At 37.3% G+C, this 17,216-nt stretch overlaps 2 protein-coding genes across 15 annotated transcripts in view; one reads left to right on the top strand and one right to left on the bottom strand.

Moving 5' to 3' along the window:
• usp39 (ubiquitin specific peptidase 39) overlaps positions 1–17,216 on the top strand; it is an 81,947-nt gene that overhangs the window by 45,582 nt on the left and 19,149 nt on the right. The gene's annotated exons all lie outside the window — the stretch shown is intronic.
• The window catches only part of ank1a (ankyrin 1, erythrocytic a), a 93,026-nt gene that overhangs the window by 4,064 nt on the left and 71,746 nt on the right, over positions 1–17,216 (bottom strand). For 8 of the 14 annotated variants that reach the window (XM_056232797.1, XM_056232799.1, XM_056232795.1 and 5 more), the window contains 5 exons: positions 14,036–14,663; positions 12,633–12,972; positions 6,809–6,892; positions 4,719–4,862; positions 3,084–3,625 (listed from right to left, as the gene is read on the bottom strand). In XM_056232797.1, coding sequence (XP_056088772.1) covers positions 3,506–3,625; positions 4,719–4,862; positions 6,809–6,892; positions 12,633–12,972; positions 14,036–14,663 — 1,316 coding nt within the window. In that variant the 3' untranslated portion in view covers positions 3,084–3,505. Of the gene's footprint in view, positions 1–3,083; positions 3,626–4,718; positions 4,863–6,808; positions 6,893–9,175; positions 9,429–12,632; positions 12,973–14,035; positions 14,664–17,216 lie in introns of those variants that run through there. The other 6 variants (XM_056232798.1, XM_056232796.1, XM_056232803.1 and 3 more) reach the window with 4 other exon arrangements.

Here is a 17,216-nt window from a genome sequence, read left to right on the forward strand (position 1 = left end):
TCGAGCGTATACAGGGAAACTTGACATAAATCATATGTAAACAAATGATAATGAACATCAAATGAAGTGAGGGTTAACTGGGATGCTCATAAAGAGGAATCACATATGAACCAACCTGGTAATTTCCTCAAAATCTACAAGGGTCTACAAGGCAGAATATGTTCAGAATGAACTCTAAAAAATGCTGGGTTGTTTTAACCCAACTTTGGGTCAAATATGGACAAACCCAGGTGTTGGGTTAAATTTTTACATTAAATTTTTAACCCAACATTTGGGTATGTCCGTTAAAACAACCCAGCATTTTTTAGAGTGTAATGTTTTGCTGACCACTGTATACACTGCACAGTGCATATTATTTTAATTATTATTATTATTTAATATTATTGAGCCAGATAAAACTGCAGGAGAAATCCCGCTGATAACAGGATCGGTGGCGTGCCGTTAGCTTTTGACACAACCAGGTGAATCAATCAAAACTAACTTTAGCTGGACGATAACTTTATTCTAGAGCTGCTGTAAAGCCAAAACTATCTCTGTTACTTTAATTTCCTATTATCACTGTAAAGCTGCTTTGAAACAATCTATATTGTTAAAAGCGCTATATAAATGAAGGTGACTTGACAACCAACCCAAGTTCAAATCCGCCTTTTCCCAACTCATTCTTCTCCCTTTTCCCATCGCATATCAGCTCAGAAAGGGGTTTATTTTCAATAAAATCAAAGAAAATACTTGAAATAAAGTGCCTAAAGGGTATTTAATAGTGGGAATAGAGTGCTTATCGGATAGGGGAGGGCTTTAGGGACAGGGACAATAATGTCCCAATAAGGAGGCATCCAATTATGATTTTAATAAATATAATGTGTTAACGTGTTGTTATTATTGCATACTGTTATATAAATGACTACAATACACTGAGGTGCAAACAATATCTGCCACTATTTGTATCTAAATACTATTTACACTTAGAGTGAATAGTATTTATTGCTTTTGTGCAATTAAATACCAATAATCTTATTTTGTGTAAAATGTCTCATCATTTGTCAGTCGGATTAAATAAGGAGTAAAGAAAAAGAAGTATCTCCTAATTCATTTATACAGGGTTCCTGCACACTTTTGAAAGTCAAATTTAAGGCTTTTTAAGACCTTTTTAAGACCTTAAGAAATCAAAATTAATACCGTACATTAGGGCTGTGCAGTATTGACAAAAATATATCTTAATATTTTCAACGTTTTGTTGATAATAATTAGATGATATTTTCCTGATTGTGTTTTTGTGCTGGTGCCATGGCTGGTTTAGGTCTGTTGTTGACAGCTGACTCACGAAGATATTCATATTTTTCATATTCTATGCAGTGGTCAGTTCACAGCAGTGACAGAAATTAATATTTTAATTAAGGGGCAATATTTGCCACCTTAAATTGATTTTTTCAGGGGCATTTTCACCTATATATGGACATTTTTTCTAAACTTATTTAGAGTTATGCATCACCTTTAATGTCAAATACTATCATTCAAATTAAATTATACAGTAATTATACAATAATACTTAATTATATAATAATCATACAGTACCACTGTTACCAGTCAAATTAAATCATTCAATCAAAATCCATCTTTGCAGTGCAGAGGTGACAGAAGCGGCATCAGAAGTGGCATTAAAATATTTACACTCCATTTACAACTGCATAAATAAAGCTATGAGATATATAGCCTATTTTTAAATCAATATTCAATATTTAAATATTAAATGATTTCTAATTTTAACATTTTATTTAAAGGGTACTTTAAATATGAAACCGCAGCGGCAAATCACTGTTGTGAGTAAGTGAGTTGAGGGAGTCATTCATTCAACCGATTCGTTCAAACGGCTGATTCATTCGGGAAAGAAGCAAGTGATTCGTTCAAAACGCGGATTTCAGTCAAGAAATCATCGCTGTCGGTTGCATTGAGACTCTGCTACTGTTTCATTTTGAAATTATAGTCGGCGAAATAAAGGGAAAACAAACAATATTGACAATATTGTGTCTAAAAAGTAACTCAATGTTAACTTATTGTTAATTTAACTTTTGTATAACATAAATATCACACTTGGAATTGTGCACGGGAAAACGGCACTCTTTCTGATGTGATATTCTAATATAAGAACATAATATGATATAAATATAAGACAAAAACTAATTTGGGGACATAACAGTTACACTGCACACATCACGCAGTGAAAGCACGAGACAAATGCGCTGTCAGCTCGCAGTGCCTCGTACATTGTTAAAACAATGATTACAATATCATAATAGACAATACACATCGCACACCATACGCACATAAAGAATGAACTTACAACTGAACTGACATTTACGACCTTTCTTCTCCTTCTCTCCTCTCGCGTGCAGGAGACAGTTATGCTGCCGCGACTCGCGAGTGACGCGAAATGTCACGTGAATTAGCAAATCCACAAAGATAGAATAATAAATAAATAAAAATACGTACGCTAATTAGATAGTTTTAATTTGGAAAGCTTTTAGATATGTCTAAGTCAAAGTGTCATCTAAAATTTAAGACCTTTCATAAGTAAAAATAAGACTTTATAAGACTTTTTATGGTCTTAAATTTTAAAAATCTAATTTAAGACTTTTTAAGACTTTTTAAGGATCCGCGGGAACCCTGTTATAACACTGGAAAGAGAAGCTCATTTTCCCCAGTGTGCTCTTCTGCATACACTATCTTTTTTATTATATTTTATATTTCATACGCGGTTGTAATAGTTCTGTATTCCATGCATGCAGATTGTTTGCATAATATGCACAGTACATACTGAATACTGCAGAAATAGTAGTCTGAGTAGAGTAACCAGATATATTCAGTCTTATAAATAACACCGGTAACTCTTTAGTTTGGGGACCAATTCTCACTATTAACTAGTTGCTTTTAGCTTGCATATTGGCTGTTTATTAGTACTCATAAAGCACAAAATAATGCCTTATTCTGCATGACCATATTCTACATCCCTAAATCCTACACAACACCTAAACTTAACAACAACCATACTAACTATTAATAAGCAGTGAATTAGGAGTTTATTGAGGCAGAAGTCATAGTAAATATATGTATTCCCCAAACTAAAGTGTGACCATGACACCACATTAGGCCTCTAAAATGCAATGTTCAGTGTTATTTGTTGCTCACCACCAAATCCCGGTTCTGACTGATTCCTCTTTTTGAACGAAAACAAAAACAGGAAATGACAAAAGTGCCCAAGAGAAAGTATAATGATGCATTGGGGAGAAATTCAACACTAAACTCCAATGATATGATTACCAATTCAATTCTGACCAGTGTTACCTAACATGATACTAAGCCATCAATAATATGAAGGACAGTTATAATAAAGCTGAACATGTCTAATATTAAGGACAATTTTAAATAAAGGTGTATCTACAGGCTTACAAGTTTCTCACATTATCCTGAGCATATATTGTCCTCTGACACTTGTCACAATATTTTCACTCTATTTCTTCCATACAAAAGCCATTTCTGCACCTTTAAATGATTCATGGCACATTCTAGCAGATACATTATAATCGTCAGTCTTATGTGGATCACATGTGTATGCTGCATCTTCTAAGATCTATAATGCAAAGAAAAAGTATGCATTTATGTATTTGGTGTTTTCCCGGTCTACTGAGCCTTGACTTTATTCGACCATCTCGCACGTTACATATTCCTCTTCAAAACAAATCCTATCAGTCCTGGTGCAACAAGCCCAGCGCTCACACTTTATATTAGGTGTCTTTAACAGCTGTGTTCTTACATCAAAAAATTCATTGTTTGGTGTAATGCATTTATTGTGTTGATGTTGTATTGCAAAACACTTGAGGTGGGATACTGGTACGGTTAGGCACAGGTTTGGTGGTATGGGTTGGTTTAAGAGTGGGTTAAGATGTAACAGTGTGATTATAGATGTAATTACAGAAATTAATTACAGCTGTAATTAAATGCAGGTATTTTTAAATATAAGTACAATGTAAAAACTAGAGATGTCCGCAGTTTAACGACGGAACAAATGGTCGACAAATGGCGAGCCCGGCGCATGGTCTAAAAGGGTTGTCTCTATTCTCTTAACGAGTAATGGGTGTGTTTTGGGCGTAACGTGTAATAAACCAATCAGAGTCTCATCTCCCATTCCCTTTAAAAGCCAGTTGCGCTCGCGCCATGGCGGATTCACTATTTACATTTGCAAACGTAAAAACTGAATGCTTCTCTAGCGAGTAAAAGGATCTGCTCGTTCGCGAGGTTAAAGTGCAAGCAGACCATCTACGGGACGCGCGTTGTGGACCCGGCTATAGGCTCATATTATTAACACGCTCTTTAAATAACAACAAAAATACTGCGCCATTGACTTTAGACCAGGTTTCAGTTGGTCAATGGCATAGTCTATTTCAGTTCCTCATAAATAGAACAAATACACCTCGTTTTCAGACCAGCAGCCCATGGGCGCACAAATGCATTTGCTATTTAAACAACGTGGCGCAGGACGTGAAAATGATAGTTGCGTAGGGCTGAAACTAGCAAAAAACACTTTGTGCACAACTGCTTTGCGCCAGGTGTATGATAGGGCCCAATAAGTGCATTGTATCAAATGATTAATTTAAATGTAAATACATAGTAGTTAAAGACACCTAATATAAAGTGTGACCAGCTCTGCTAACTCAAAAGCCCACCTTGTTGTCACGGCCCAGGACTGCATAGCTCATGTACTGCTCTCCATCAACGTCCTGCTCACTGATCTCCTGCGGCAGCCCTTCTATGATGAGCTCCTGAACCCCTTCCTCCCCTTTTCCTCTCCGGACCACCTTCCTCACAATCTACGGATGGATGAGATCATTGAGAATCGGTGGATATGAAGAGGGAGCAGGAGAAGAAGAAATAAAAAAAGGTGAGAGATGAGAAACAATACAAGAAACATGCATAAGTTATGACTTTCGAAGGAAACGTATACTTTGAAGTTGCTTTTAAAATCAAGGTGAATTATTGGAAACCATCTATTTTTGGATGGTCAAGTTCACCCTCAAGAACATCTCGAAATGATGGTACGTTTCCTTGTTAATTGCCATTGAATCATGTTGACTTTAAGAACTGTTCCAAAATTTTGTGAACTGCCTGAAATTAAGTCCCACATGTGGCTGATTTGAAACACTTTACATAGACAATAACTCTCACATATAGCGCATTATTGGTACAAAAGAATCAGCTTAAGGTAAACTCGCTAACTTGCTAAGTTAACGACTCAATACATTTAAAAAATATTTAAGCCTCGATTTAAGATTTATTATTTAAGATTTATTTGCTAATAAAATTCAGTCATACATAAATAACTGAAACATTTAGGAATTCTGTAATAGTACTAATAAACTGAATGTGTTTTAAATACACAATCACCATATATATATATATATATATATATAAAAACCCAATTTGTTTCGATCTTATTTCAACTAATTGAATATTGTTTGTTATACAGCTCACCGCATTTTAACCATGTTCATAGTTTTTAACAGAGTACATTTCATCGTTTTTATGATAAACAAATATATGCTGAATCTAAGCAATTTCAATTAATTAATTTTGAAAAGATTATTATATAAATAAAATCAAATGATTCAAATAGTTGATAGTTAATATTAAGCTCTGCCATTCTACTTTTGAGTCCAGAAATTTGACCTGTTTCTTGTTTTATTTATGTACGACTGACAAATATGCATTAAATTCAATTTATTAGTTTGTTTCATTTAAAACTTAAATTTAAGCTTAAATATTTTTTGAGTGTACAGTAATAACAAATACATAGCATAACAAATACATAGTACACATAATTATTGGGTAAATGAAATCTTTGAACTGTTATTTATTTATAAAGTTCAGTATTTGATTAAATATAAGCATATGAACCCTTTTCACATTTCCAGGGTTCTCCGAAGTGGAAGTCATCATAGTTGGGTAAACTTCTATCGTGGTGAACGTAAACTACAAAATATAATATAAATATAATTTTTGGGCTACACTTTATTTTAAGGTGTTGTTGTTACACTGTAATTATACATTTAAGTACTGAGTAATATACATGTACCTACCATAGGGGTTAGGATTAGGATCGGGGTTTGGTTTAGGGTTAGTTGCATGTAATTATGCATCATTTATAGTTATTACTAGTAACATGTGTAACAATAACACTGTAAAATTAAGTGTTGCTTTAATAGCAAAAGAAAAAAGTTCAAAATAGCGTTTCTATAACTTTCCAAAAGAGCAAAAGAAGAAAAAGAAAATATATAGAGATTGGTTGATCAGAAGAGAGAAAGATGTAACATTTATAAAAAAAATGTTGTATTAGAAACACTAGTTGTAACAAATTGAATGCCAAACACAAAGTATTGTTGTAAATGCAGATTAGATTTTTTTTTTTTTTTAATTCTAGGGTCCATTAGTTATCTCACACCATCCTGATGGATTTCTTTCACATTTTTACATTTGTCAGAATGTGTTCTGGGATTGTGTTCTCCAAGAAGGATACCGGAAATGCTCCCTTTTAAACAAGGTGGGCAACATTTCAACACAACAGCCACATCAGGACGCATTAAATAAAGCAGCTCTTTATGCTTTGGAACAGAGCAACAAACCCAACCCAGCATAACCGAACACCGAATCATTTCAATTGGCAGAGCTAATCGAAATGATTACTGAGATGGATTTGAGATGGATATTACATGGCAATGAGTGGTAAATGACAGGAATAAAGCAGGATGAGACTGCTGACCTTTTTGGTGACGATGTTGCCATGCTCATCTGTAAATTGCTCCTCGCTCACTTGCTCTCCGTGAAGGTCCTCTGCCTCATCACCCTAGGTGAGATATGACAAAAGCAACTTAAAAGGGCGACATGCTCCATTGGGTGCTTCACTCGCTCTCTGATTGGACTTGCTCGCAATAGTCCTGTGTATAGTTTTTCAAGAAATGGTCAAAATGATTCATAGTACTGGCCATCACAATAAGCAGTGCATCACTATTCCTTCTCTCTGATTGGATGATTATGTGAACCAGATTTCACATCAAAGGTGCTGTCAAGGGGATTATTCGTCTCTCTGTAATAAACATATTCAACATTTGATTGTAATCCGGGAGATCTTGAGCTCCTTTCGAAGCACATATTAATATGATACAGAGGCTCAGGAACCATTTCATTATATTTTGTTGGAATTCTGAGTAAAAATGGCTGCAATTTACATCTAAAACAAAAGAAGTGTACGTTCACACGACAACAAACGGAAACGTTTTTCACTTACAGACGACAACATTGTCAAAATGATCACACACGGATCTGTGAAAACGACTAAAAACGTTGTATTCTGCTGCCAGGGCGGTACATGATGATGTCACTTTCTTAAGAAACACGCCTATACACTGTTCGAACTCGTTCATCAAAATGAACGAATCTTTTTCCGAGTCAATTCGTTCATGAACCAAATGACTCGAAAAAAGATTTGTTCATTTTGATGAACGAGTTCGAACAGGAGAGTCACACAGAACAGAGCAAGGCGAGCATTTGACATTATTAAACTTAAACTTTGTTATTTATTTTTGAAATGAGCGACCGTTTCGCTTGATAAGACCCTTATTCATCGTCTGGAATCGTTTAAAGCCCTTTGAACAGTTTGCAATTTGCACTGAAACTGTCTTTTGGACCTTGAACCGTTTGGTGCCCAGCAAAGTGCATTATATGGAGAAAAATCCTGGAATGTTTTCATCAAAAACCTTAATTTCTTTTCGACTGAAGAAAGAAAGACATGGACATCTTGGATGACATGGTGGTGAGTAAATTATCAGCAAAAGTTTTTTTAAAAGTGAACTAATCCTTTAAGTACATTTTTTAAGTATGTGTAGCATGTAATTATTTTTATTTTGGTAAACTTTTACTTCTCGACATTCAAAAGCATTATATTGTACATTTTCCTCCACTACAAAATAGAGCTTTTAGAGCTAAAATTAAACATAGAGCTTTTCTTTATTTTTAAATACTATATGGTATTTTAAAAAAAATGAATTATCAGTAGCTGAAATTGATAATTGGTATGTTTTGGTAATATGAAACATTTGCCTATTTGCAGATAAATACATACTGTATGTTTCTTCTTCCACTAATCTTCCTTATTAAAATGGCTAAATAAATAAACATGGTTCATCGATCAGTACTTTTTACTTTTAATACATAAGCACATTTAAAATCAAGTAACATAGTTCGTGCTTGCTGTGTAAACTCGTTTTTGCGGTGCATTATGGGATTGAATAGAAGCCTTCCTGTAGCTCAAACAGTAGAGCGCTGGCGCTTGCAACGCCAAGGTCATAGGTTCGATTCCCAGAGAAAGCAAGAACTGATAGAAATGTAAATGTGTACCTTGAAATGCAATGTAAGTCGCTTTGTACAAAAGCGTCTGCCAAATGCATACATGTAAATGAATGAGTGCACTCGATAACATCCACTATGATTTTTGACACCACTATAAATGGCTGTCCCCTCAACTAGTGCCCTATTTAAGGGTATATAGGGGTGATTTCATACACAGAACACAAGACGCTGCAAAAAGATGCGAGCACAATGGTAAGAGTCTAGCGAGTTTACATTGAAAATGGAAAATTAGCACAATGAAATGGAAAAAAAACTCGAGATGCAAGGTTTTTAAAAAGTTCAAGTAATTTTAACTTGAACGCCATGTTTTTAGAATAGGTCATGCGTGAGATCCAGCAGAAGACGTGAGCGCAGCAGTAAAACGTGTGTGTCTAGTGCGCGTTTACATTGAAAAACAATGTAAAAGTAGCGCAGTGGAATGGAAAAACACGTTCTGTGTGAAAACCGTGGCAAGATGTCTATGAGGAATGTAGGAATTCAACATGTGTCAATGACCAGACCTACTTTAAATACAAAATATCTCACTCTAAGTATCTTACACACCGGATCAATTATGTGTGGTTCTTACTAGACCACTGGTGTTTGACTCAAATGAGGTCAAATGAAACTGAAACCAAGCACCCACGACGTATCATTGTAATCCCTTAGATTTACAACTCAAGCGTGCACATTTGACAACAGCCTCTATTCCGTGTTAAACATCCACAGCGATCGCCAGTACCTTCAGTATAACCCTGCGGCGCACGACTCGAGTGGTGACGTTCTCCTCTTCATCACACACACCTTCATTCTCACCCAGCTCACGGTCCAGTTGAGTGTGAATGTAGGCCAGGACCGATCGGACCGAACTGCTGGCGATATGAAGGACGTTCTGGCAGCTGATGACCATGAAGGCCAACAACACGAAGCTGAAAAGCAGCTCAGTCACCAGTGCCCACATAGTGAAGCACTCGCTCACAGAAACACACTCCAACGGCCAGAGATACGGTCGGGGAACGATGTTATCTTTCAGTCTTCCACTCTTTCCACAGCTTTCATTTGAAGACCATTCCTTCTCCGGTTATTTCCTCATTCGGTCAGCTGTGTTGGGAATGTGGTTGGCTTTAGCACTCTCTCTCTCTCTATCTCTACCTTCCTAAAACATCTCCCTTCTTTCCAGTGTCCGATTGCACATGTGATCTGTTATGCTTTAAATACCCACAATGTGAGGACAACTTTCTTGTTGTGGCTCTTAGTATGTGAGCGAACAAACAGCTGCTAACATTTCAACAACAGCATTTTCACAATAGGTTGCTCCTTTGCTTTACATGTAGTATTAAACGCTTGCAGACACAATACAAACTTTTGTCAGATTTTTTTTTTTCAATTTTAATTTTAATTAAATAAAAATAAACATGGTTGTCCCTCAGACTTACCGTTATGGATCGGTGAGATTTTTTAAATGGTTTTGAACGTGTCTTTTCTGCTCACCAAGTCTGCATTTATTTGATCAAAAACAGAGTAAAAACAGTCAAATTGTGAAATATTATTACACTTTAAAATAACTTTTCTAATGTAATATATTTTAAAATGTAGGCCTAATCCGGGTTCCCACTCTTTTCCAGCGATCATTTTCCATGAACATTTTCAATTTTACTACGGTGGGAATAAAAGACAAGGATCATGCCCTAAAGTAATATTTTGCTCTCTCCATTAATCTTACAAGACGTACAGTTTATGGCCATGACTTAACTATGAAATCAGTTTTTAATACGAGCTCTTAATTATAGAGAAGTCTTTTCTCCTCACCAAGGCTGCATTTATTAAAAAATAAATAAAAATACAGTAAAAACAGTAATATTGTGAAATATTATTACACTTTAAAATACTATATATTGTAATATATTGTAAAATGTAATTTATTTCTGTATACATATTCTAATATGCTGATTTGATGCTCAGGAAATATTGCTTGTTATTATTATCAATGTTGAAAACAGTTGTGCTGCTTCATATTTTTGTGGAAATGTTTGTTTTCGGGATTCTTTGATGAGTAGAAAGTTCAAAAATAGATTTGAAATAAATAGTTATTTGAAATAGAAATTGTTTGTAACATTATAAATATCTTACCTGGCACTTTTGATCAACTTAATGTGTCCTTGCAAAATATGAATTTCTTTCAAAACCAAATCTTAAAAGAATTCATAGTCCACTTTAGACAAATGTCAACTACCAGTCATTAGAGTGCGAGTTAGCTGACATGTAGTTACTTGTAATTAGTAGAATGTCTAATATGGACTATTGAAATATCCAAAAATATCAAACTTTAGAAGAGTAGTGTACTGTACATTGCAAGTGCATTTCTGACCATGCATTTTTTATTTTGTGTGGAAATCAGCAGCATAGAGTTATCATAAACCTTTACAATATAAACCAAATATAATGCAAATGATACCAAAGTCAGTTATTTTCCTGTTACATTTTCTTAAACACCATTTTCAGAGCTGGGAACAGCATTACATGTCTTTGAGAGATCATTGACCTTACTGTCCATGCCTTTCAAATCCATATATAATATTCGTCCCCTACTCGCCACTGCAGCGGGATTGGCCCTTTAGATGACAGAAGCAGACAAGATCTATATTTAGAAACCAATGGGTTGTGTGTCCATCTAGGGCTGGCTGTATACTGTATGTGTGTGTGTGCCACCCACCACAAGCAAGTGCAAACAATTGTGCACACTCGAGTTTCCATCAGCCTTAGGGAAATAAAAGCTTTTGTAAGCAAAAACTTTACTGAATAAAGCCAATTATCCATGTATGCTACTATAAGTGACTTTGGGCTTGTTTTATAATAGTCACTAGTAATATGGTCTGTCACAGAGGGCATTTATAGCACAATACAGTCGGCACTAATCACAGCTGTCAAATATTCCCACCAACTGCTTGAGTTTCACTCTACATACCTTCATGTTTTACTATTTCTTCCATGTTATTTCCCCAAGTTCCTCCTCTAGTCCAATGATGCATAATGCACACTGTTTTTCCAATCTAGTCACATAATATTAAAACGACTGATGTATATGGAAGCTTGTTTCCACCACAGAATAAAAAATAAAAAAGGTAATTTTTTACTTTTCAGAAATGTGACATAAAGTCGCAATTGTGTTATAAAGTAAAAAATTACGTGATATAAAGTCGCAATTATGTGTTATAAAGTCAGATTTGAGAGAAATAAACTCGCAAAAATGTTCCCCCTCAGAATTGCATGTTTATATCTTGCAATTTTGACTTTGTAACACGCAATTGTGAGATATAAAGTCAGAATTGCATGATATAAAGTCGCAATTGCGTGTTATAAAGTCAGAATTGTGAGATATAAACTCAATTCTGAGGAAAAAAGTCAGAATCGCGAGACGTTAACTCGCAATTGTGAGATAAAAAGTCGCAATTATCTTTTAAAATGTTTTATTCTGTGGTAGAAACAAGCTTCCATGGATACAGGCTCATCCTTAAAAAAGAGGGAGCACAGAGTTGGATCTAAATCCAGAGTACATCAACTACAAACAATGAAAGCAATTCCTCAGTACGTTCTCTGCCTGATGCAATATTTTGTTCAATTAAACCAAATCAAACAAACCAAGCCAAAACTACAAAAGTGTGAAACAATATGATTCAATGTCACTACAGCTTACTTTTAGGTTTGAAAATGCTTCATCAAGAAGAATTTTGCGGTAAAAGCAGAGATGTTTTTTTACGTGGAGATAGCAACATTTGCATCTCTACCATTGGAAAAAGCACGACTGATCACGTGAGGCTTGATAACCAATCACATTACAGCCTTGACGTCATTGAAATGCAGTCAGAGTTGTACAAGAGTTGTCTTTTTGTGGATACCACAGAAATGAACGAGAACTGCTATGACACAAATCCTAGCAGTGACAAAAAAACTTTTTTTTTTCAGTGTAAACTCCAAAGATAGATCAATCCAAAATGCATTTAAAGGCAAACATGCTGCATGCCTTTTTTTTTAAGAGACCAAAATCTTGTAAATCTTTTTTTTTAATTGGTCCTCCCAATGTTTACAGCCTTGCAATGAAGTCAACCTCATCCATCACATCATTGCATGTCAAAGCAAAAACATTCAGCATGTGCTTGATATGTGACATCACAAATAAAATAACATTTTTAAACTCTTACCTGTCCTCTTAGACGCATGTCCTCCCAAGCCCGAATGTTAGCTGTTCTGTGTGGGAACCCTAGTCCTTTCTCAAAAGGTTGAGTGCCCTGATAATGCCCGTGGATGATCTCCGAATGCCCCATGTCCCGCACCGGCTCAATCAGGGCTTCTTGTGCCAGGCAAGACTGCTTAGAGTCGCAGTCCACTGCGGCGCGCACTGAGGACATCATAGACTCGATTGCCTGTCTGGGAAGGGAGCATTGTAGAGACCCCACTCGGTTCAGAGTCGGATCTGGGGGCGAGTGCCAACCGGGAGACCCCTGCTCCTGCAGGTAAGACAGGAACGACCCTCCACATAACCTGAAAAACGAGACAGAAAATTAGAAGAGGTAATGACAATGCAGTCAGTAATCACTCTAAAAAACACTGGGTTGTTTCAACCCAAATTTGGGTCAAATATGGACAAAACGAGCCGTTGGGTTACATTTTTAAATACAATTTTTTAACCCAACAGTTGGGTTTGTCCATTTTTGACCCAAATTTGGGTTGAAACAACCCTGCAAGCCTGACAATAGCCTTATTTCTGTTCTGCTGCAAAGAAACACAGAGAGTTCTAGAGGGCTTGTCCCAACAATGTGGTCTTTGCACTTGACCACTTGGCAACTTACATGATATATTTCCTGTATTTAATTTACATTTAATTTAATATTCAACAATATTATTGATCTGCCTGAATTGACACCATTGTATGAAAACTGAACTGAGCTGGACGATGACATCACGGTTTTCTACAGAGCGGCTATTTATATAAATGAACTAAATTAATAACTTTAAAAAAAGGCTGAAAGTAGGAGATTATAGTAGATCATTAGCCATTAATATTTTCGGTCCATCAGACAAGAAAGACTAAATTCTATGGCACTGGATCTCTACCAACAATGGGTCAATTAATTACATCAGTTTGGGACAAAACCATTGTGGCGTGTAGAGAATTGGGGAAAGTGCAGTATTTTTGCAAGTCAAGTCACCTTCATTTATACAGCGCTTTTAACAATATAGATTGTTTCAAAGCAGCTTTACAGTGATAATAGGAAATTACAGTAACAGATTGTTTTGGCTTTACAGCAGCTCTAGAATAAAGTTATCGTCCAGCTAAAGTTAGGTTTGATTGATTCACTTCCGTTGCAGAGATCATTAGTTATTAAGTTAGGGGCCGATTACACGACACCGTTTTGACAGAAAATCTTTAGTAAAATCTCTAGTAGCCCATGAACGACACATTTAAACTAACATTTGGTCAAGTTTAGCCTCATTTTCAATGCTCTTCAAAATTAAGAGTTGAAAATGATTACCTGAAGAAACTTCCTGAAAAATATGTCGCTGCTGGTCCACAAAGTAACTAAGAACGTAGTGGGCAGCTCACCTGTCTTCCCCATGATCTGCCCGTCTTCTTAGCCCAGGTGACTCACTCACTCGAGCATAAATTCGCTGTTGCCCTGAAATGAGAGATACGCTATCTTCTAAGTTTGTGCCGTCACCTCCTCCTTCTCCCAACCCTCCATTGGAAGCGTCTTTAACGTTGTTGACTTCTTGACCAACAGCCCCTTCTGACCTCTCCAACCCCTGACCTCTGTCCAGAGCATTGATGTTGACCCCTTCGCTCAGACACAGCATCCCAGCGGCACTGTAATCTGAATCCGCCCCGATGGACTGATCCTCGAGGAGCTCGATGGATCCACTCAACCCTCTCTGAGTAGCAAGTCCCTCGGGTCCGTTTCCACCGGGAGTCCCGCTCCTCGAGTGGCCCAGGTCGTCAGCATTGCTGCACTCCAGTGACGAATCCTCAACGGTCACAATGGAAGGACTATTGCCTGAGGGCCAAACCTGTACCTCAGACATCTCCATGAGTGTGTCCTCTTCAGTGGTAGCGATTGGTGCACACTCCATGCTCGATACTTCTTGCCAGTAGGGCTCATTGCCCAGTGGCGAAGGTAGACTGTACTGCATGGAGGCGGGTGAGACTAGTTCCTCCTGTACCACCAGCCCGTAACCTGGAGTGACACAGAGATTGGCACACTGATACAGGCCCCCCACTGCGCCCCCCAATCAGCCCCACACGCTTTAAACCCAGGAGGGATGTGCTCCAGATCAGGGGGTTAGGGAAGGGAGATTAGAGAGCAAGCCCACTGACTCGGTGGAAAGCAAATGGGGGGAATAACGTTTTTTGAGAGAGGTTGCTAAAGCTGCTGTAAGCCATTTCTCATCCCAGGTACCTGACAGATCTGGGTGTCCAGAAATGCACTTGAGTGAGAAAGCTCTAGAAAAGAGGCTCTTCTCTGCTCGTCATAGAGTTTGCGTGTTTGGGTTAGCAGACATTGGATTTGCTGCTCACAGTGTTAAGAGTGTAAATGCACTCATCCTTCCCTCGCACTTTGTAACACATCTTTCCCTCGTGGGTCAAAATGACCTGAAGCCCTAAAATTATACTTTTTTTTTTTGGTCCAAAAAGCTCATTTAAAGCAGCACTAAGTAGGAATTCCGTTTTTGTCAAACAGCGACCCCTAGAGTCACTGTGGAGTACTTGTACTGTCGTGAATAGCACTCACGCAGAGATGGCTCGCACTCACGGCCGGATCCCCTCCCCCTGTACACCGGTACCTGTTCAGTAGGATGGACGCTGTAACGAGTGGAAATAAGGTATGGCCCCTTTAAGAGCTGCGCGCGCCGTGTTTAACTGTCGGCAGTCTGTATTGTATGTGCGCCTTGAACACCACATGTATACGGCGCCGGGTTATTTCGGTTTGATGCTCATTTTATCAGAATTTTATCAGATCTGTTTTTTGCCGTAAAGCAATTCGTTACCTCGCGAGACCTGATATCACACGATACTTCCTAACACGGCGGCCCGCCGGCCCAAAGTTGCAAGGGTGGTTTTGCGGCTCACAGGCATCAGGGGCGTGCGAGACGACCACCATTCAACACGAAATCAGTAATATAAACATTACAATGACTCCAAAGCTGTTCGGTTAAGGTAAAAAAAAGTTACTTAGTTCACCTTTAATTTAATTTTGATAATATTTGTATTTTTTATTGCAGTTTTTTGTTGTTGGACATTTAACTATTTTATTTCTTTACATTTAAATTACTAGATTTGATCAATAAATAATACATAAATAGTAATTTAAGCACATTCCTCATATTCTTTCAACTTAAATTCAGAATAACTCACAATTTCATGGATAACCCTTTTAATTCAACTCAAAATATCTTACATTGGGAGTCTTTGCCGAACTCTTGTGGGGAAAAAAAAAATATATAACATGATATTTCATAACTCTTGCCACTAGATGGCCTTATATCTCTATATGGAGTAAATGAGCTGTTCCGCTAGGTCCTAAAGTCACTTCTATTTAGTATGCATTCAGATACACATGTAGACATTACAAAATATAAGTTTTAGCATTTTTAGTTAGAATTTTGAGAATTTTTTCTATGTGTACTGAAGCATTCCTCGCATTCCATTCATTCCTATGGGGGTCAAATTGACCCGCGAGGGAAGGATTTGTTACTTTTTTAAATTTCAACCACAAAACTCCTCGAATCCATTACATTTTTTTTTGTGTGTGTATTAGGTCAAGTGCGACAAAAGTCCTAGGGTCTTGGACCCCTCTGATAATCACTCAATACAATTTTTTTTGACCCACTCCGATGAAAATAATGTTTTTCTAGGTGTTAACATGTTCTTGTGGCATTTTTCTGATGTTAGAGGACATACCTTGAGAAAAATAAGCTCAAAGTTGTATTTCTGAGTATTTCTACATTCAAATGGCTGTGAATCAGTAGCAGACGCTAAAATGCCGGCTAAAATAGACTGGAGTTGTGACGTAGTAACTCCACTGGGCGTCTCCACACGCGACGTCTTGGAGTGAAATAATGATCGGTGATCGGTGATAACTTTGATTAACTTCGGATAATAATAATTAACGTGTATATAATACTGTTGCCCCACCGGTATTGGGGGTGTAAGCTAGCGGGAGAGACAGAGCTCTCAGCAACGGGCAGGGGGAGGGGCGTCTCCGTGCCAACGGCTCCGCCCACAACGCAGAGGCGAATTGCTAATGAGCTACTGCCGCTCTGCTGAAGCGAAGTCCCAGAAAACGGCACAGGTTTTGTGATTTTGGCTAAAAATGGCATAATCATAATTTAAAGACCATTGGGAATGTTTAAAAATACCTCAAAATATGATCGGAGTGGGACTTTAAATGACCCGAAGAAAGGATGAGGGTACATTTCAGTTTTTTGAGAGCAGCTCAGCCAATTATAAAATATGAAATAGTGTAGCTTTTAAAGAAAAACAGTAGTGTTGTATCACTGCAAGACGGCTAACATCGCTTACAGCAGCTTCGGGCCGGCAGCAAGAGCACAGGCAATTGTGGTAGCACCAAGTATGCAGTTGTAAAAGACTGTTGCTGCCCCACTTTTTTTTTTTTTTTTTTTTTTTGTCACAAGAGATAACGGGGGTTAAAGAGAACCTTTTGACTGTCACCAACCAGGAAGTAAAAGACACCCCTTCAGAACTGTGGAGTTGGGGCAGAGCACCCTAT

Source organism: Rhinichthys klamathensis, unplaced genomic scaffold (assembly GCF_029890125.1).
Source record: "Rhinichthys klamathensis goyatoka isolate OS25496 unplaced genomic scaffold, OSU_Roscu_1.1 h1tg000356l_1, whole genome shotgun sequence".
Taxonomy (NCBI): domain Eukaryota; kingdom Metazoa; phylum Chordata; class Actinopteri; order Cypriniformes; family Leuciscidae; genus Rhinichthys; species Rhinichthys klamathensis.